Source organism: Taurulus bubalis (genome assembly GCF_910589615.1).
Source record: "Taurulus bubalis genome assembly, chromosome: 16".
In the NCBI taxonomy this organism is placed as follows: domain Eukaryota; kingdom Metazoa; phylum Chordata; class Actinopteri; order Perciformes; family Cottidae; genus Taurulus; species Taurulus bubalis.
This window is the reverse complement of record NC_136604.1, coordinates 18,791,881-18,813,704: the sequence shown is the minus strand read 5'-3', so window position 1 is coordinate 18,813,704 and position 21,824 is coordinate 18,791,881. Positions and strand designations below refer to the sequence as shown.

Genomic DNA, 21,824 nt, shown 5'->3' with positions numbered 1-21,824 from the left:
ATACCCTGTAGTGTGAAGCCTATATGTTCTATTATATGACTGCATGTCAGCACAATTACAATAACAGTAATTTATGACAGACATAAAACACATTTTCTCTATTTATTCATACATATCGACAAGATGTATGATAGACAGTACTATGTATATTATATATATAATACACACACACACACACACACACACACACATGATGAATACATGTATGTATAGCTATGTACAAAAAAGCACGACAACATAAACTCCTTCTAAACCAAATGTGTGTGTGTCTGTGTGTGTTTATGTGTCATCAAAGTCAACATGGCAGTTAATCATCATTTAATCTGCTCACATGGATTATAACCAGAGTCAGTAGATTACTGAGGGATAGGCAGAGACCAGATCTTTCAATTACACACCTCTCCTGTCATTTTCTCTCCGCCCACCCGCCCATACGCACTCGAACATCCACAGTACTTCATCATGCTTTCTCTTTCCACCGTACTGTTTATCCATCTCTCATCCACAGCATCTCTCTCTCTCTCTCTCTCTGTCTCTCTCTCTCTCTCTCTCTCTCATTCCCCCGCACACACACACAAAGACCTGCAGAGTCACAAGGTACAGCTTCACCCTCTCTGCTCTCCGGCTCCCTCCGACAACCTCATGTTACACCCTTTTCTCTCCACCTGACATTTGTCCCATTTGAAAGAATGAAACACACCTGCAAAGCCTTCGCCCTCATTCATTCATTCCTCCATTCAGTTTTTTCCTTCCTCCTTCCCTCCTCCCTGTTTTCCAACTCTAGTCGCATGAACCCACCCCTTCTGATCAGCAGTGCAATCTAGGGGCTATTGTTTTTAGCAGGCTGTTTGCAGAGACGGCTTGCACACACACACACACACACACCTCAAACCTCACTATGAAATTAGACGCCATTCATAGTGATGCTAATAACTCCTGATATAATGCATGTGTGATAATGGAGCTGAAAAGGCGAGGAGGCTTGATTCACCCACGTTGTTCCCAGAACACTCCAGTGCATCAATGTGATGTATGGTGCATGTGTGATGCTTCTAGGTCACATATGTGCCGTGACCAAACCATCATCCATCACTGAATACACACACACACACACACACACACACACACACACACACACACACTGAAGCATACGTGGAGTCCATATTCTCCTGACGGAGTCCTGCTAATACACAGAGGAGAATATGGCTCTTTGCTGAGGTGTGTGTCTGTCACTGTGGCCGTGCCGCTCTGGCTGCAAGCACTGCAGTGGACGAGGACGAGCCCCGGTTGACCGGCCCCGCGGGTTTGATATGGTCGGGCCAAATTCCACGCTCCCCCGATTCCCTCGGGATCCTGACCCACGCTAGTCCTTCACATCCAGTCCTCTCCCCCTCTCTCTCTCTCTCTCTTTAAACCAAGCACCAGTCAGCCACCAGCCTCAGTCTAGAGTCTAACCCACATCCATCCTCCAGGCTCAGCCTCCTTTTTCCAGGAAAAGCCAGCTTCTCTTTTAGGTGCAGGGTGGGACTGAAAGGCCCCATCCCACTGTCAGAACTAAATAGATGGAGCGATGGCGAGAGATGAGATGAAGAGGAGAAGAAGAAAAAAACGAAGAGAGCGCTGCTGGCTCAGCTTACCGGCTGGGCGTGCGGGAGGGGAGGATGATGCCTCGGACTTCTGCTCGTCCTTCCTTCTCTCTGGACCGCGGGTGAAACAGGGACGGGGTGCAGGGAACAAAAGAGAAGGGCAAAAAAAAGAAGAGACAAAACACAGACGCCAGCCGCTGGTGGCTCTTCAGAGAATGAAGCAGGGGGGAGAAAGAAGACGGAGGATGCAGAAAAAAGAGGGGAAAGGGTCCTTGTGTTGCTGTTGTGTGTCTTCCTTGGAGAGACTCCTTTATCCTTGTGAGCCAGAGGGCTGTGGATTCACCTAAACACTGAGCACACGCACTGCTCACGCCACACAGCCCTCCCTCTTCCTCTCGCTCGCTCTGCACTAAAGACAGCAGCTGTTGGTCTATGAGAAATAGAACGCCATGTCCCCCCTCCCTCTCCACTCCTCCTCCTACCACGCTCACGCACAAAGACCCCCACCACACACACACACACACACACACACAAGCAGCATGTCCTCACAAAACCCCCTCCCCCTTTGAATAACGTCTACCACTATAGCCTGCTGGCAATACGAGGAGGGGGCACTCTCTGTGTGTGTGTGTGTGCGTGTGTGTGTGTGCGTGTGTGCTGAGTTGAATTGTGTTTGACATTGTTTCAGTAGCCAAGTGACTTTTTCTGTCCATACGGTGTGAAAGTGAATCATGGTGAGTAAGGATGTGCAGCAGGGTATTTTTGCAAACTGTGTGGGTGACTGCCGAGCATCGCTCGCTGCTCTGTGCTGCAGAGACGGGAAGGAAACTCACTTTATTTGTGGTTAGAGGCAGCGAGAGAGTGTGAAGGTGTTTATATTTACTGTCGGGTAAAACAGCACTGATCTACCACGGGCATAAATGAGCTGCCATTTATGAAACGGGACATTTGGGCTCGTTCTCACCTTCGAACAGACCCGTTTGAGGCTTGTGTGTGTGTGTGTGTGTGTGTGTGTGTGTGTGTGTGTGTGTGTGTGTGTGAGTGTGAGGCGGGGGACAGAGTGTCTATTGTCTGTTGGTCTTGTACCCAGACCAGTCCTGACCACCCGGGGGACTGCAGCAGTGTAAATGAGCTGAAGGCCACATGCTGTTGTTTGAGTTGGAGCCAAGACTGAGGCAGAAAGACCTGCTGCCCTTTTATAATCAGGTTAAGTTTGTGTGTATTTGGGGACAGTGAGAAGACTCCAGTTGATGCACTCTTCTTCCCACTGCAGAATTTATAAATATTTAAACAGGTCGTCGGGTCAAATGAGCACAAGAAGACGCTTGTCGTGGGAATATGACGAGCTCAAAGACGCAATCAGACTCCAAAATTAGCTTTTGCCCTTTTATTAAAAAACACATGAAGAGTTCATTTAGAAAACTTTGTAATTTAAGGTTCACACAGAGTTTGAACCTCAGGCTTGTCAAAAGAAAAGCTGTTTGTTGGTCCTTGTGAAAAACGATCCGTCTCGCATGCTGGTAGCTAATAATACCGCCACTTAGCTGAGTGTGGTTAGTTAGCTAAGGTCCTCCTCGCTCTTTAAAACCATCAATGTCCGATACAACGTTCATTTCCTCAATTAGGTTGAGCTGTAACAAAGCTTGGTTCCATATGGTGTTGATAACCATTCAGACTCTGAGCTCTCTGCTAAACCAAAATGAAAACCAGGGGAAGATTTTAATGACGAACAATAAATGAGTCTTCCTGTTTTTGTGGTTAATCTTCTGACTGCTTACTTTCACAACTCCACAAACAGACGTTACATATAGGCTTGTAATCACGTGCAAACATCAACTTCCCGGTGATTACATCATCTTGTAATACAAATTAGAAACATTATAGATACGTATAGATGCATTTTATTTCAGCCACTCTATACATACATATTCAAGCATTATATTCTCCACACATTCAAATAAATATCTCCGTGCCGACTCCATATACCAGAAGGCACCTGTGCCATCTGCAGTCCATCACGGAGACGTGGAAGTGCTGCTGCAGCGGTTGACACCCTCGTGTCAGCCGGCAGCGCCACAGAGACGAGAGGGAGATCAAAGACAAGGAAGGGAAAGAACAGGGAGCGCTTCATTTTGTGGTGCTGTGAGGGTGTTTTAGTTTTTTTTTATGAAATACGTGTTGGGGACAAGAGTTGCTCTCCACAAGGATGTCACATGAGGCTGAGGAACGGAGCAGAACCAACGTCAGAGTCACCGAGGCTCATCGAGTGGGAGGGTTATCATAAAGCTGGTGTGAGATCTCAGTCTGTTGTGATACTGTATTTAGTTATTGTATCTGGCTCCTCCTACCTAAGTGGGTTTGCACCCATCTGTTGAGTGAACAGGGCCTGAGGACACATCCTGAAACGTGAGGCTCCCGCAGCACATAAATGGTGGCATCTGTTGGTTTTTGGTGCACAGCAGGTCAACCGTGATGGCCTGAGGGTGTTTTTGACTGTGTGACACCACTGGCTCACTCTCCTTTCTAACCAAATACCATCAATGATGCCATTTCCAATTCCTCCTTTTTTTGAAAACGACTCCAACGAGATCATTTATTTAATCAGTGCATCCAGAATCTGGAAGGCTTTCAAACAATCAGATACTCCAGTTTTCACAGTCACCCCTAATGACGGGACCAGATGTTCCCTTTGAAACCAGAAGGAAAGAGGGCAGAGAGTCTTGACTGTTGTCTGTGAACAAACATCGTGTTTGATGTGAGGCCTTGTGTCGGTTCCCTCCGACCAACCGAACGCAAGCTAACGGATAAATAGTTCACATCTCGCCACGCCGTGAAATTCAGTTGTGTGTGTGTGAGATTGAAAAGCGGATACTGCAAACTGAGACACATGATCATCACCTGCTCTGAAAGACAGCGGCTCTGCACTGAAGGAGACCAAAATGAATAAATAGCTGGTATCCAAGGATACTGAGGGAGGATGGTGAGTAAGTGAATTTGCATAAGCTTCTAGGGAAAGTTCGCCTCCAGAGAAAGCGACTGTATACAGTCCCGTGGTCCACAAATGTGAATTAAGGATTGCTAAGCCGCTCATTAACTTGGTTAATTGCACTTTGTTTCACGCTCTTTATCTGATAACAACCATACGTTTAAATTAGCTGAAAATTGAAAATTGAAAATTGAAGAGTGAAATTGAAAGCATTTTCACTCTGATCGTCCGTGTTGATTATGAGGTGAAGAAGCGAACACGCTGTCTTTTTCTGCAATATGTGAAAGTGCAAGACAGATGTGGAGGTTTTTTTTTTTTTTAGGGTGAAATATTAATACCTGAGCAGTATTGCCAACCAGCACTTTGGATTATTTATACAATGCCTATTATTTTTTAGGTCAGTCGTCCCATCCTTGTCGTTGCCTGAATGGCAGAGAGTGTGTGTCCTCAGAGGAGTTCAGTCTTTATAAAGGCAGGCTTTATGAATTATGAGGAGAAGTAAAGTGCACCAGGACCATTAAGGTGAGACACAGATAAAGAGCAACTGGGGGTGAGAAAATCTGAGGAAGCTTATTTCTGATTTCATCCAGTCATACTTTAAATATTTTAAACGTCACAGAAAATTCATAAATTCAACTTAAAAATCACACTTCATTCTCTGGGTTTGATGGAACCGGATCGCTTCAATAAGTACGTTTACATTAAAGTTTGACTGAACATCAACAACTGTGGAAAAGATGGTAAATGCCAACATTAGTAGTGTCATGCAGCAACAGATTACAGAAACTGAACAGGATGCGAGGTCGATCAAAGCGATGGTTTCTAAACTGGTGCACGAGGACAAATTGAGCGACTACAGTGTGGTCATTCACGCTTCTCTTCTTCCTGTGGGCGTCTTCCGGTCTGACCGCCTGAAGTTTCTCTAAAAGTGGATTCTGTTTCAACTTTTTGCCGTAGGCCGCCGCGCTTTTTCTCTCCAGTGTCTCCTGTGGACTGGCGTTTTCGCAAGCAATGCCTAATTTGGCGGGAATTTAGCTTTAGCCATTTTTCAACACATCTGAATCTCCAACCAAACTAAAAAAGACAATATCTCTACTTCTGCTGCCTTTTTTTTTCTCGACAATGTTCAAGGGAAATGCACAATGTGTACAGTACTCTTTTACAGAAACGTGAGCATGCTCAATGATCTTAAATCCATCATTATTTTGGTCTTATTCGCCTCATCAAAGGACGGAGCGTCTGAAGCCTGGACCCATCACGTTGCACCACAGACGTCCGTACTGAAGCCCACACTCTCCCTCCATGACTCTCACCAGCCAAATGTTAGACCTCCATATCGATGAGTGTGTGGGCAGCTGGTGAGCTGGCATCACGCGGACGCTACACTACACAACACACACACACACACACACACACACGCTACACACGGCGTCAGAGTTGAGGAAACGAGAGCTTTGTAAATGTGTATTAACAGCGTGGGCTGACGTTGGCTTTTTACATGGAAGGTGAATTTTGCCGGGCAGTCACTTAGTAATGGTACCTCCACCTCCACATATGTATTCACCTGCCTCTCCTCATCCACCGTCCTCTCTCCTCTCTCCTCTCTCCTCTCTCCTCTCTCCATCCTTTCCTCCGCCGCCCCACCTCCTCCTCCCTTATGCCTATTTCTGTCGTCTTATTTAGAGTCATTGATAAAAGTCCTCCACTCTCCTCCATCCTGCTCCTATCTCACCCTGCCGATACAGACGCTGTGGTCTCCCTGCCCCGGCAACACCCCCGCTGAGCTCACGCTGTTAGTACAGTCTGCCTGCGCTCTCTCCTTATAAGGGCAAAATACATTGACAGAGGCAGAAAAAGGGGGCTGTACCAGCGCAGGCAGACAGGTAGGGGCACGGTGGCTCGGAGGGGGAGAAAAAGATGATGGAGAGGCAGAGGAGCAGAGATGAGTTTATTGTGAACAGGGAGGAGGAGGAGGAGGAGGAGGAGGAGGAGGAGGAGGAGGAGGAGGAGGAGGGATGAAGATGGCAGGGAGAGAGAGAGAGAGGGTGATGGGGATCGTGTGATTTCAACTGAGGAGGACACAAGCACATCGTGTTGCATCGATTTTCAGTCTCACGACAAAGATTTCATGTTCCAGTTTTGCTCCCTGAATTTCATGTCGTTGCAGGGTGGAAACCCTACGGGACTATCCATTAAAACCCAGGTTAAATAGATCAGAAACGTCTAAGATATTTGATATTTTTGGAAAGACAAAACCAGTGAAACAGCATTTAAACCATGATGCTTCACATCTTTCCTCCAAAACCCATCGTGAGAACATATCCAACATAATGACATCTGATCCATGAACCATCAAAACACTGATAGAAACATGGCTGATCTTAGCACTTTAAATGAACCATTCATATAATGAACTACATGAATGAACAGCATCGATCATGTTCACTTATATACACTTAATATACGCTAAACCGAATATTGTGACAAAAAAGCTTGCATAGAATTTGATGTCTTAAATGTTTTTCCTTTTCCTCATAACTCTGAAATGCAGAAGAGCTTCTTCCCAGTGGGAGATATCTGTTGTCCCCAAAGGTCATGTCAGCGAGCCACAGCTAAAACAGACAAATGTATTGGCTCAGATAATAATATAATAACGACAGTAGCATCAGTGTTGATAACAATGACTGTCGTCAGCGTCATCGTTATTGAATCACCGACATCCTGTCATCCCAGTGATCACATGTCCTAATATTATTTAACGTATCCGATTAAATATATTCCATCGGGTGATCACGTGTCACTTTACAGTCAATTCAGGTTAAGCGCTGCTTTCACTCAGCATCAATCAAAGTATTGATCAGTTCTACGAAATGTAATCAAACAAAAAGCTTTTTATCATTTAGATATGGCCAATATTGACTGAAGACACTAAAGGGGTGCACCAGCAGTTTAGTTTTTTACATACATGGAGTTGGTGGACAAAGACATATCAGATGAAGGGAAATCAGCGTAATGTTATCTCCAAAAAGGTCCTACTCTTCCCATAATGCAACGTGATAGTGTCTTTTCATTTGAATGCTCCTCCACATTTACAGAAGACTTCATACAATCGTATTCACCGTCATCCAGTGACTGATAACTGATAACCGAGTGTAAAATCAGTGGAGTAACCCTTTAATCTCACCTTAATAGAATAAAGAGCCATTGTCAAGGGCAAGAAAAGGAGTTGGTTTAAGCTGAGAAAAAAAAATTGTTAAGAGTATAAAATGAGGCTTATCACACGAGATTAGGAACTTCATCAAATTTAATTAAAAAAAGTGCTGCACAGATTTAGCATTGGTTCTTCTATAACATGGAAGCAGCAGAAACACAGATATATTCTGTTTTATTCCACAGAGTCTTCCTTTTAAAACCCCGACACCTACATTACCCACAATGCAACTTGACCTCTGACAGTTCGGTTGGCGATTCGGAGGTGTTATGCTAGCAGCTAAAGAAGCTTTGAGCGGAGATGAAGAGCGTTTTCACACTCGTCGTCTTCAACCCTAAGCGACTAGGCTTCATACAACTTTTTCATATTTACTACTCCATAAATACCTGTAAATAGACTTTGATGCGATATATGTAAGATATGCATGTCAAAAGATAAACACACTTCATGTTAAAAACTGTAACTCTGTCTGAGTGAGTGTGTGTGTTGGTTCAGCTGGAGCCTTTCTCAGCATCACACCTCCTGTGCAGCAGCAGGCCTGGTCTGACTGGGAGGACTGGGCAGGTGCTAATTGGCCGTGAAGCTTCTGAATGGAAGTGACTGCGTAGAGCGAGGTGGGCTCGTGTGATCCGTGTGTGTTTGTTCAGCGTGTTTACGGTACATCAGCGTCAGCAGAGCCACAGACTGCATAAACACAGCTCCTCCGGTGTGTCTCTCCGTTACGTTAAATGGACCCCCCATTTTGTCACAGATGGAGGGATGACACCCCGTTGGGAATGATGCTGGAAGAGAGATGCAAATCCATTTAGTCACAGGTCCCAAAGTGGAGTAAAATGCAGCAGACGCAAGGAGGAGAAGAGAAGGGAATTAAACCAACATAACACCCGGCTGCTAAGTGTGTCAGCATCTAAAGGAGGCAGGCAAGAGGCTGTGAGGTTTGTGTGTGTTTGTTTCTGCATATTATCAGCATGAAACATCTGCTCTTAATCTGCACCAACCTGATGGCTATACTTCATTTACTCTGAGTAATTCCCCCATGGGGGACACGACTCAAACCCTCAGTGAAGCCCACGCTGCTGAGCAGATCTTATATGAAAATAGATCAGATGGATGCATAGGATCTAGATGGAGAAGGCGTTTGGAGATAAGCCTTTTCTGCTCACCGTGTCTCCTCTCCGAATATAAAACTGAGAACTATCGGCTCACATCTCTCCATCGTGTTGCTCAACGGGCATTCCCTTTGACGGAATTAGGGAACGACAACTGTTACGGCAGAGATGAGTCTCGATATCTCTCTCTGGTGTGCCGGTTATGTAAAGAGACTGTGATATAAGCCGAGAGGAGAGATGGAGTTTGTGGGATGAACAAATTAAAGGACATACAGGAACGATGCCACAGATTTAACACAGCTGGAGATTTGCTGACGGAATACATGAACGCAAAAGGCTCTTTTAATGTGAAAGTGGCAAGGGTTAATATTATTTTTGCAAAACTAAATCTGCAAATGCTCTTTTCCAAACCTCCAGAAAAGCCACCGGCATGAAGCAAACATTCACCATGGACCGAGGAAGTCAGATCACACTGTCGAACTAAAACGCTGATCAAATATGAATCAAAATGTTGCCTACGGCTCAGCTGTGAATTGAGAAAGTTTGGACCGGTTTGAGTTCTTCCTGTTGGTTGTATCTCCTCCATAAGCCGACTATCTCTTTCCTTTCCTTTTTCATATTTTACTGGGCAATTTAAACAAAGTACTGGCACTGTCATTTATTGTAGGTTCCCTTTAAATGCACATTTGTCCCCCTTACTTACTCCACCTTTGTACCCATAGGATACCCAAAAAGTATTCAATTGGTCCTATTTGAATTGGCAACCCCGTGACAAAGGGGTCCGCAACTTTAGTTTTCGGGATCACAAGCCAAAAAGGCAACATTGACTCACCCGTGGCGAGGATTCAGGTTGACCGTGAGACCGACTTCCAGAAGCCGTCGGCTCAGAACGACGCGCGACGCACATGTTGGATGAGGCGCAGTGACCCCGGATACCGGGCAAAGGGAAGGGGTTAACACACTGTTTGTGCATGTGTGTGTGCGTCTGCATCAGTGCCAATAGGGGAAGCGTGGGGGAGGGGGGGGGTCCCAGAAATTGGCAATTGCCCTTCACCCTTCCCCCCACGCTGGGCACCCACATGGAAAGTGACAGACTAGAAAAGGAGGAGAGCAAGACAGAGAAGATGGAGGTATGCCAGCATGTCTTCCCCCTGGCACCAGATGATCCTCGCTGCCTGTCTGCTGCTCCCTCTTTGTGCAGATCCACTTAAACACTATCAGTTGAAAACAGATCCGGGATTACCAAAGCTTTGGAGGGGAGTGTGCACATTACCTTCATAGTCTATATATTCTTTCTCTCTTCACACACAGACACTCGCTGCACTGTACTCCGTGTCTCCATAAGCGTCTAGACTGGAGGTTCCCGGTAACTCTTACTCGTCCAGACTGCTTTGCCCCTGAGGCTGAGCTGATTAACAGTAATAGGGAACAACAATGCATGATAATGTGAATTATAATGGACCGATGGAGGCGGCCTTTGGCCCTTCATGCGGTCCATATGAGGCCAATGCGTAATGATGTACACAGGCCCTGCAGGGACGGGCCAGACAAAGACAAAAGCATGCCAGACTGTAGGTTAACGTAAGTGGAAAGGACACGGGAGGCCCGGAGGGGACGTCTATAGGTCCTCAACGCAGCCGGCACACAAAGAGAGATGAGGAAATGAGTTGGTTTTGACCTGTAAATACACTCATGCCTGCCTGTGTACACACATTAGTGCGATGAGGTCACTGTGTGCGCAAGCTTTTATATTTTTATGGTTACAAAATGAATGGCATCAATATAAAAGACAATTTTTTTCTGGTTCCCCAAATAATGATATTTAAGAGATGATGTGGTTTTTTACTCAAGAGCAGCCAAATGTGGTCAGAGTATTTTGTTTCTGCAGCAGCTACAGCAGCAGTTATCTGCCTCCTCTCTCCTCCTCTCTCCTCCCTCACCTCCCTCACCTCCTCTCTCCTTCCTCACCTCCTCTCGCCGTCCTCACCTCCTCCCTAACCTCCTTTCTCCTTCCTCACCTCCTCTCTCACCTCCTCTCTCCTCCCTCACCTCCTCTCTCCTCCCTCACCTCCTCTCTCCTCCCTCACCTCCCTCACCTCCTCTCTCCTCCCTCACCTCCTCTCTCCTCCCTCACCTCTTCTCTCCTCCTCTCTCCTTCCTCACCTCCTCTCTCCTTCCTCTCCTCCTCTCTCCTCCCTCACCTCTTCTCTCCTCCCTCACCTCCTCTCTCCTTCCTCACCTCCACTCTCCTTCCTCACCTCTTCTCTCCTTCCTCACCTCCTATCTCCTCCCTCACCTCCTTCTCTCCCTCACCTCCTCTCTCCTTCCTCTCCTCCTCTCTCACCTACTCTCTCCTTTCTCTCCTCCTCTCTCCTTCCTCACCTCCTCTCTCCTTCCTCTCCTCCCTCACCTCCTCTCTCCTTCCTCACCTCCTCTCTCCTCCCTCACCTCTTCTCTCCTTCCTCTCCTCTTCTCTCCTCCCTCACCTCCTCTCTCCTCCCTCACCTCCTCTCTCCTCCCTCACCTCTTCTCTCCTCCCTCACCTCCTCTCTCCTCCCTCACCTCTTCTCTCCTCCCTCACCTCCTCTGTCCTCCCTCACCTCTTTTCTCCTCACTCACCTTCCTCACCTCTTCTCTCCTCCCTCACCTCCTCTCTCCTCCCTCACCTCTTCTCTCCTTCCTCTCCTCCCTCACCTCTTCTCTCCTTCCTCTCCTCCTCTCTCCTCCCTCTCCTCCTCTCGGCAGCCAGCTGTTCTCCAGCCATCCCGTCTTCCCCTCCAGCTCTCTCTCTGAGAGAGGGGGGGTTTGGTCGGTTGGTGTTTCAGGACCAGAGACATACAGAACAATGAATTGTCTCGAAGAAGAATTGATTCTGTGATTCTGGGTCTTATGCCAAGTGACTCCCGCCGTGTCTCACTCAGGAGAGGCGAAGAGGTCAGAGGATCTCTGTGTTTCTTTGGTCCATACTGACTGAGAGACGCAGCATTTTTCACCTCATCTCTCACTTCGACGAATTGGATCCGTCTCCCAAGTCGTGTGTGGTGTCTGGTTATAGGGAGCTGACAGCTAACCAATATTAATGAGACTCATGTACTGATATTTCTCTCACTGACTCCAATGTCAACTTTCTACTTCCTCTTTTCTTCGCTATCTTATTTCTATCATTCTCTTTTTGATAACTGTGAGGAAACTAGAGACCCAGTGAAAGAATGGAGGCCTGTAATTTATCAATATACAAGTAATATTGCATATAAATCGCCCTTTCTTTGCTACAGTAGGTTCTTTGTCCTTTTGGTCCAGGTAGAGCTTTCAGAATGCTGGTGCTTGAAAGGTTGATGGTAAACTGGATTGCTGGCTTTAATTTGGGTAAAGAAGCAGCTGAGCAATATGAATGAGTTGGAAAAGGGTGCAGGACTCAAAATAAATAGGAAACAATGGAAGAAGTTCCAACTGGGGTTGAAGTCCATGTGTGCTGAGAATGAGTTTTAACCGTCTTTGTTGGAATAAGGATCATTCATCAGCTGGTGCAAGCGCTGCCAAACGTCGAACTACAAGCACTTTTATTGAGAAAAACTAGGTCGATCCATAGTTTCCTGTTAACATACGATTGACTTGTTTGAGCACCAAACGTCATTGAAAAAAACAAAAAAGCCATAGTATGTGTTTTTTTAAGTAATGTATAGTATAGTATGTTGAAAAAGTCCTATAAAGATCATACTATAGTATGTCCAAAAACGTCCTAGTATAGTTTATCAAAAAAGGCAAAAACTCATACCAAAACAATCTAGGATGTTAAATATCATTACAGCCAAGTACATTTGCGTATGTTTGATTTTTGGAGTTAACTTTTTCTTTATTGTATTTAGACATAGTCCTTGACAAATGAATTCCCTAAACTACTCTATTCAGAAGTCAATAAGCACTCTGAAGATTTAGTATTACAGGAACGTATTCAGTGACCCTGCCAAACATCTCTGGCTCCACCTGGAGGAGATTTTAGGGAACTGCACTCTTCAGGTTCAGGTGTTGACAGTCAGGTTTTCTAAAGCACCAAAATACTTTTACATTTTTGGCGCATCAGATTCTTTTCAAGGTGAACAAAGAATACAAACTATATCAATAAAATGGAATAATTGTTGTTGAATTAGTTTAATTAAATCATTAAATATTCCTTCATTATTTTCAGTCAGTATGAAGTTTGACCTCAATAAATGATCTGAAATACTTTTTCCTCATTAAGCAACTTTACTGTGTGAGTCACACTGAAAAGACAAGGTGGAAAAACTGAAAGGACCTACAGCAATATACTTTAATATGTAAATATCCATCCATGTTTATTACAATAAAGTATGGGGACTTTTACTCTGCGTCTGGTTTCTTGAGCTACGGTTTCCCAGAATTGAGTTGTTTAAAAAAAAAAAAAATGAATTAAACATCAGTCTACACAAAAAACACAAATGGCTCAATGCAACACAATCACAGCCATTAAAAAGAATATTGTCCTGTTTCACTGGCAAAAACAAAAACATGTTGAAAGAGATCTCCCATGACTTTTGTAACTTGTAGTCTGTGTGTCATGTCACAAAAGAAAAAAAAAAATAATAAAAAAAAAAAAAAAAAAAATCAGGAAAAAAATCTTCTCAAAAAATGGGCATTAAAAAAAATACAAAAAGATCAATATCTGTATTTTGTAGAATAATCCTTTGGAGACACCACCAGACCTCGTCCTTTTCTGGCTCCCCGGTACACTGTTTCAACAATGTCTATCATCTCCTGCTTGTCCTCCATTGTCCAGTTGATCTTGTTATTGTTACCTGTTCCCAAATCAATCATGATGTGTTTGTTCCTGGAAAAAACAACAACAATATGAAGATCTGAAGTTGTGACAAAACATCTTCATGAGAGAAGTTCCTCGCACAGCAACCGGGTTCATCGAAGTCACCGCACAAGAAGCAACATTGGCTCTGATATTTGGAAATCAGACATTGAGCGACTTACCTGAAGAAGAACATGACGGTGCAGGGGTCGTACAACTCGTACATCTTGTTGAAGTCGGGCACTTCTGTGATGTCCACCAGGTAGATGACAGCAAAATTCTTCACCTGTCGGGACGTAGGCAGGTAGAATATTGATACAATAGTAAACCATCAATGTACAATTATGAACGGGGGAAAGGTTAGTTTCTGGATTCAAATTCAAAAAATGATCTTTGACAATTTATTTATTTTGCAAATGTCTCTCTTTATTCTTTGGCTTTCAATTCAGAATGAGAGCTGCTTTATTGTTTATAATTGTATTGTCTTTTTGTCTGTTCAACTGGTCTGTTTATGTGGTTGTTTTATGTTTTTATTTTTGATTAAAACACCATTTTGGCCAAATGTTGTTTGCTTTAAATGTGCTTTATAAATACATTAGACTCAATTTCAAAGTTGAATGTTCCCTGCAATAGCTCACCTGTTTAGTAGACTAGTATGAAAAATGAGCATATCTAACTGAGCTTCAAAAAGAGTATTAGTTACCTCTTTAAGAAAGTATTGCAATGCCTCATCTTTCTAACAGCCTTCATAGATTTGGGCAGCGTGTCCTGAAAACGGTCTACAAACTGCTGACTGAGACCAACATAACGTACTGTAATGGGAGTCGCAGTTATAAAATCAGCAATAAACTACCAGGAGCAGTGAGCCCTGATGAAAATAGTGATGAATCCCTTTAGCAGACAGTATAAATCTGCAAAAAATAATCTACAGCATTTCAGAAAAGGACCATCGAATTATTTAGTTCCCTGCTAAATATATATATATATATATATATATATATATATATATATATATATATATATATATATATATATAACCTAAATACATTTTAAATATGCGTTCAGCTTTAATCTGACAAGGTAAAAACATAAGGGGAACTGAATAAGAAAAATACATAGATCAAAGATATGGACCTTGGCTCAACAGCATTTCAGTGGCATTATTAAAGTGCATTTCTGCGCTGCAATGTAGATAGACAAACCGAGTGTTGGTTGAAGAAAACCTCAGTCAGTGAGCAGGTTAGCTTCAAAAGAGTTGGGACTGCAAATTCCATATTACTACAAGTATTATTATTGTTTAATGTTATGCACCACCTGCCAAGACAAATTCCTTGTATGTAAAAACATACGTGGCAATAAATGGTTCTGATTCTGATTGTTTACACTTCAAAAAATAATCTAAAACCAACCAGGACTGAATTTTTAAGGATGGCCACTTTGATTCAATTCAATATAGCCCCAAATCACACATTTGCCTGATTGCTTTACAATCTGTACACATGCAACAGCCTCTGTCCCGGGACCTCACATCGCCGCAGGAACCCCCCCCCCCCCCCCCCCCCACCCTCCCCCAAAAAAACTTGAACATGTAGAAAAAGAGAAGCAGTGACCTTTATGTTTTGACTAAACCCACAGTTCCCCTCATCTTAGGGTTAATTAATGTTGCTTTCTGAAACAGGGGTTATATATTTCATAGTAAACATGTGTAGAGTATATTCAAACTGGGGATGAATAACGTATATATCTAACAAACACCTTGGTTGGCGTCTGACGCGGTTCACGTGCGACTTCACGTCCTCCTCGGAGGAAAAGCTTGAACATCCCCCTTATGTGTACACAAACAACACGTTATCTTTGTAAAAAGCTCGCAGCAGACATGAATCAAACCTTTTCAGCGATGCTGTAGAGAACCTCGTCCATTTTCATGCACGTCGGGTCCCAGTCGTGTCCGAAGCGGATCACGAGGACTCGGTCCTCCTCGGACAGGATGGCTTGGTCCACCTGCCAGCCGTTGTGGAGATGTGGTAGCATGTACGACATCTTGAACCCGAGCCGTCAGACACCTGAAAAACACACACAAAGGATTCAAGCTTGCATCAAATTGAGAGACCGCTCGTGGAGGAAACGTTAGCTAGCTTACAGCTAGGCTAGCTAGCTCGCGAGCTTGAATTTACGTCTGGAAAGCGGGGACAATGGAACTTAATATATAATAAGAACAAGAGAATAATACACCTAAAAAAACGTACCTTATATATATAAAACAAAAAGGGAACGCGTATTTAAAACGTAGCTTGATAACTACAATGAGACAAAACCCCGTTGACTGCTGTGTACGTTTTCGTAAACGTTACGTTCTTTGCGCGTGACGTCATCAAGCCAGCGACAACGTGTGCACGACGTGATGACGTCACGCGTAGGCTTTTTTTGTTGTTGCTTTGTTTGTTACAAAATTACATTATTGATGTTGTGATTTTCTGGAGTTTAAAATCAATATTGTTTTTGGTATCTTACTCACTCAATATATAAAGAATCTTGGATTGAAAAAAACAAAAACCTCCAATTAAAATATACTAAATATAGACGGACTTTTTGACTTATTTAAGGTGAATTTTCAGGTTTCTAACACTTCTACAATCAATACAATGAGCTAACTTTTGCCATAAAACACAGTAATAAGATGAAGAAAGTTAAAGTAAAGTAAACATTCTTTTAAACTATTTAACATGTGGTTTCATTCTAAGAAAATTAAATAAGTAAACATTAGGAAAGTATTTTCAGAAAATAGTAGTTGTCCTTCAAACGCTATCTTTTCCTGGAACCAGACTTTATCATAAGGAAAAATACCTTCTGTGATATAGTCAAAGAAATGCTGAGGTGTTATCTCTGCAAAACAACAAACTGAGACTGTTCATTTTGCAACAAACAGAAAGAACACTTAATCAATGTCATCCATGTCCATGCATCCCACTTCAAGCGAGCCATTGCTTATCTTCACTGCCGTCTACAGCTGATAGAAGTTAAGTTAATCATCTAATTTTTAAACAATTTTACTACCTAATTTCTCTTCTTCGAATTCCTCATGTCCAACCATCTTAGACAGAAAAACATGCATCTCATTGGGGAAAAACTCATACATACATAAACATTTTTATGCAGTATCGAGACACAAAGACAAAACATTTATTGTTGTGCAAAACCTGACAGTACAAATAGAAAGAACAATAAACAAAAGTTCGAAGGTTATAAGAAAACGTTCCAGTCTATGACATAGCAGCATATTATGGCACTCCTTAGAGGATGAATCATTATTAGATATGTTTCAGCCTATCTCTCATTCCAACACTAAACTACACAATCACATTACAGTGGTTCTGAATGGACAAATGATTAACAAAGTCTGACTCTTTCACATTAGACTATTCGGTCAAGGACACATGATTGTTTGACAATTTTTGACAATTTCACGATAGAATTAAGATCTATATCCTAAGTACGATCAACACTGTAATCATCCCTTAAAGCTGAAAAAAGGCATTTCTAACTGTGAATGACTGTTTTTTTGTTTTACATTGCACAACATCAGCCTTCCGCCTTCTGATCAAGTCTGAACGGTCTCTCAATCTAAATCTCTGCTGAAAAGAGACGTGATTCCCGCACCGTGTCGGTTACACAAGTCTTCTGCTATAAAACCACGCCCCTGTTCAGCGAAACGATTCAGGTTTCATGAACCCACTTTAGGCCAGAAGGAGGCACGAGGAAACATTCACATATTTTCTGGAGATAAAATTACTCGAGCAGTGGTTCTTTGAACGTCTTGCGACGTTTAGAGCGACGCATCCGAAGTACGTCTCTATTCCGTGAGGCAATGTGAAAAAGTTTGTGCACAACAATGTCTTACAATCCCTGAGGAGCGCTGATGCTCGGCTGGAACAGACGGCGTTGTGACGAGGTCGGGCGATGACACGGTGATGTACAGCAGCTCCTAGACGGCGGGATGCTCGGGACACGAGCGATTGACCTGAAACCACTCGTCTATACACCTGGAAGAGGAAGAGGAGGGTGAACAAATGAGCTGAATTACATTTAGCTAGAATAATCACAATACAAATATGTATTAATTTCATCCAATTATCTCTTATTTTATCAATTATCTAATTACCTGGATGGCAATGTGTGTGTTTTCTTATTATGGCGTATTTGCTTTCTTGCTGAGGGATTGATGAGAAGGTTGACACCACACTCATATCAGTCTGTTTAATATATATATATATATATATATATATATATATATATATATATATATATACAGGGTTCATACACATTTTGACCAATGGATTTCCATGACTTTTCCATGACTTTAAAACCAAATTTCCATGACCAAACATTTTATGAAATCTCGGTGTATACATTAAAAACATGTCAAACTATTCCTTTCAGTGAATAAATAAACTAGCAAGAGAGTATTTTGGTTACTAAAACCAAGATGGTGACGGCTAAAATGTCAAATTCAAGGCCCCAAAACCTGGTCCACAAACCAATGTGTTACGTCACGGTGACTGCGTCTACTTTTTACATGCATACAGTTCTGGCATTGCTATTGACAATCTAGCAACATCTGTATAACAGGAATAATTTGACATTGTGAGATACACGCTGTTTTTTTCTGATGACTGATGTTTGTATTCTAAAAATGAAGCTTAGGTTGCTTTTGGATGTCGTGACTGTTTTACACTTGGTGCATTTTGTGCATTCAAAACTATTTCCGACCACAATCTGTTTATTTCCGTGTGTTTTGTGCGTGTGTTAGTTACCCTTTATGGTAGATACAGAGGCAGGGCAGCCGGGCAATGGTGTCTCCCTGCTCCAGCTCATCTAAACAGATGGCACATTCCCCAGAGTCTCTGGACAGGATGTCCTCTGAGAAAGACAATACGCACAGAGACAAACTGAGTCGGCTCGCTCACTAAACCATGCGTCAGATGTTCAGTTCAGTCGCTGAATGCTGCACAACCATCTGCTTAACCTTTGGTACCAGAATCCCCGTTGCACTCTATGCCCAGATGAGAACTGGTTTCCCTTTTCAGTAAATGATGCCGTCTCCAGTGGGAATAGGTTGTGCTATTTGAAATATAGTTTATTGTTTCGCTATTTTCTTTATATAATTGGTACATTTCAAGAACAGGTATGATGACGTTTTCTTTTGTTTCGCACGACAGGCCCTAGTGTCAATACCTGAGGCGAAGGAGTAACTCAAACTCTTTGTAGATTTCTATGTGCTCATTTAAAAATTAATCATGCAGGACAGGCGAGATAGATTCATTAAAATGCACTCGTGAAAATATTTGCATTGGGTGAGGGGAATGATAATGGGGTGACTGTATCGGTGTTGCACATCCGTGTGCCGTTGGTGGTGAGCTACGACACACTGAGCACGTACTGTTCATTTCTCAGTAACATGCATGCTGCCGCGAGTGTGTGTGTGTGTGTGTGTGTATGTGTGTGTGTGTGCAGGTCTCTGCTTGTGCGTCAACATTTAAAGACGAGCGTTCTACTCTTGTTTTCATACATGTTAAACTGTCTAAAAGCTCCTTGCAGAGAGTGTGCGTAGTGACAGCCGTATGTCAACAGACAAAATGTGTGTGTTTTTTCCTGTATTTGCGTGTGTCTGTATATGTGTGTTAACGGCAGGAAGCTAACACAGTCCACACAAATACACATCGGTGGCTGCGTAGATGTGCAGCTGCATATCGGCATGCTACATTGCGAAACATCTAGTACAAGTGTATTTCTGTGGCTAATGAGTTCTTGAAAAAATAAACGTTAGTAGTCTCTCTACGAATCTTTTAATGCAAGACTTTGTATATTGATCCATGATCATCCTCATGATCCAGTTGTAGAAACAACATGACTTACCATTGTGACTAAGGAAGGGAGCACCGAGGCAATCGAATGTTTGTACTGCATTCAAGTGCAACTTTGATGTACTTGTACTTATTTTAGTAAAGTATCTGAATACTGACATCTGATCTACAGCGGCGTTGACCATTGTTCAGTTTGACGCATTCTTTTACACGTCTATTTTGAACAAAGGTGAACAAGTACAACTAAAGAATAACAGATTAACATGTCGGCTGTGGCCCAAAACTAACACAGAATCCTTCAACTTTAAAAACACCCCATGTCCTCTTGCACTTTCACCCCTGATTTCTTACTGTTGTATGTGAGCCGCGTTTTGCTGAAACACATGAACAGATGCTTCTCTATTTCATCCGATGCCATAAACTTGGAGCAAACAGGACAGTGGAAACCTGCGGAGGAAAACACAAAGAGAAGAGAACATGAGGACCGAGATGTGCCAACTTCTCTCTCATTACTTTTTATTGATGTGTACACAACAGAGGGCGTGGGACAGTTACCATGAGTTTGATCTTACATAGACCTGCATGGTGTCTCGCCTCCATGCACTTGCTAACTCTCTGTCAGCTGTAAACAACGTTATGCACTGCATGTATGAAATGTACAAAGTCAGTTATTAATTTCCCCCCTCTGTGCATCTTCTCAGCTGCATAAATATTGATAAGCCAGGCACTGCTTGACCTAAGATGAGTTAACATTCTGTCTCGCATTATAACACGTCCGTCGAGAGAGCAACAACAAATGCATTATACAGTAATTATCTTTGTGTGTGTTGTGAACCTTGTGTCATGTGTTTGAAAGGGAGCATAATCCTGTGGGCACGGTGTCAGGCCTGCAGGGAAAGCATCACATGGATCTGATAAGCAAAGTTTATTGAAGATATTCTTAATGATTAGACTTCCTCATCTGGGAATTTACAGGAAATTAGAGGGAGGGGGAAAAACATGACTTTTTTTTTTATTGACCATGTTATGAAAGATGAGGAAATTGCTGCATTGCAGGAGATCCAACACCAATAAGGATGCTGAAAACACAAATGGACCTTTTTAGTTTCGGCCCTTTATTGTTCTGGTCCGGTCTGGAGACGAACAACCAGTTGACCAACATCTAGACTTGCACTTTCAGGAAGTGTTTGTGTGTGTGTGCATGTGCGTGTGTGTCAGACAATGTGTAACCAGCAGGAAGCTCTTATCGGCTGACCTACATATTGCATTCTTCCTTCTCAGTCGGAGACAATAACAGGCCATGTTTTTGCAAGACAGAGAAGAGGCAAAAGAAGACAGTGAAGTACAGCTGAGCCACCTGTGGCTTCAATAAAAGTGCAGAAGTGCTAAACAAAGGGCTCAGTCAGTCATCAGCCTGCTATTACCATATGCCAGGTGCCTCGTGTCAAATGGAAAAATACTAAGCAACTTTGAGAGTAATGGGTAGCCTATAGCTTATGATATCTTGAACATGAACAGACATGTTGACTATAAACTCATACTGGGTGCCATAAGCACAGTAATAAGACCAGAAATGTTACAGTTATGCAACGTGAGATGAAACAATGTCCCTTGAATAAGATAAGGACTCTCTACAGTGTACTAAAAACAACAAACAATAACAACTATTAGAATAAGGAAATCAGGAGATTTAAGTAGAACAAAAAGTTCTTAAAGGCACAGAGCAATAACATATTACTGGTTTGCATGTGACTGACTTCTGTCCAGAGTTTCTACCATGCACACTCTTACCTCCCAGCATATGAGGGGACAGGTGGGCCGGCAGGGACCCGATGAGCAACCTGTGGCCCTCAGGTGGCAGCTCGCTCTCCTCGTCACCATCCGTGCCATCGAGGCTCTGATTCAGTCCGTGTGACCCCGACCTGCTGCCAGCCGGTATACTGAGCCCGGAGCTGGTTGCCCCTCCACCTGTGTAACGGATCCGTGGGCCATCGGGTCCATTAGTGTACCTGAACCCCGCAATGCGTCCACCTCCGCTGGAGTTTCCAGATGGGAGATCAGAGCTGGAATAAGCCCGAGTTCTGCCGTCAAATACGGGGCTGCTCTGTTTGGCCCCCATGCTGTCTCGAGTCTTTTTTTTTTGTGTGTGTGTGTGTGTGTGTGTGTGTGTGTGTGTGTGTGTGTGTGTGTGTGTGTGTGTGTGTGTGTGTGTGTGTGTGTGTGTGCGCGCGCTTTAAAGTATTTAGCCACGACAC

The 21,824-nt window shown here is 43.3% G+C and overlaps 2 protein-coding genes across 3 annotated transcripts; both read right to left on the bottom strand.

Moving 5' to 3' along the window:
* Window positions 1-12,592: 12,592 nt before the first annotated feature.
* Window positions 12,593-15,754, bottom strand: txnl4a (thioredoxin-like 4A; the record flags this gene model as incomplete). Of its 2 annotated transcripts, none has more annotated exons than XM_079232422.1 (3): window positions 12,593-13,738; window positions 13,891-13,994; window positions 15,596-15,754. In XM_079232422.1, the coding sequence occupies 3 exons, from the start codon at window positions 15,746-15,748 to the stop codon at window positions 13,567-13,569; spliced, it is 429 nt and encodes a 142-aa protein (XP_079088548.1). In that variant the 3' UTR covers window positions 12,593-13,566. The 2 variants fall into 2 exon arrangements, with proteins under 2 accessions (XP_079088548.1, XP_079088549.1); XM_079232423.1 differs by having other exon boundaries at window positions 15,620-15,748.
* A 1,112-nt stretch (window positions 15,755-16,866) lies between these two features.
* LOC306748868 (E3 ubiquitin-protein ligase znrf2-like) lies at window positions 16,867-21,704 on the bottom strand. The gene is made up of 4 exons (XM_079232097.1): window positions 21,361-21,704; window positions 19,921-20,016; window positions 18,520-18,625; window positions 16,867-17,748 (listed from the first exon to the last, which is right to left on the bottom strand). Exons 1-4 carry the CDS (start codon window positions 21,686-21,688, stop codon window positions 17,691-17,693), a joined length of 588 nt encoding a protein of 195 aa, XP_079088223.1. The 5' UTR covers window positions 21,689-21,704; the 3' UTR covers window positions 16,867-17,690.
* Window positions 21,705-21,824: the final 120 nt, after the last annotated feature.

Excerpts from the sequence above, each read along its gene's own strand:
- LOC306748868 (XM_079232097.1), bottom strand. The coding sequence starts at position 21,688 with ATGGGGGCCAAACAGAGCAGCCCCGTATTTGACGGCAGAACTCGGGCT. Across the intron at positions 18,626-19,920 it reads AACGCGGCTCACATACAACA|AGGACATCCTGTCCAGAGAC; the intron begins GTAAGAAATCAG and ends TGTCTTTCTCAG. Across the intron at positions 17,749-18,519 it reads CTCTGTATCTACCATAAAGG|GTGTATAGACGAGTGGTTTC; the intron begins GTAACTAACACA and ends TTCCTCTTCCAG.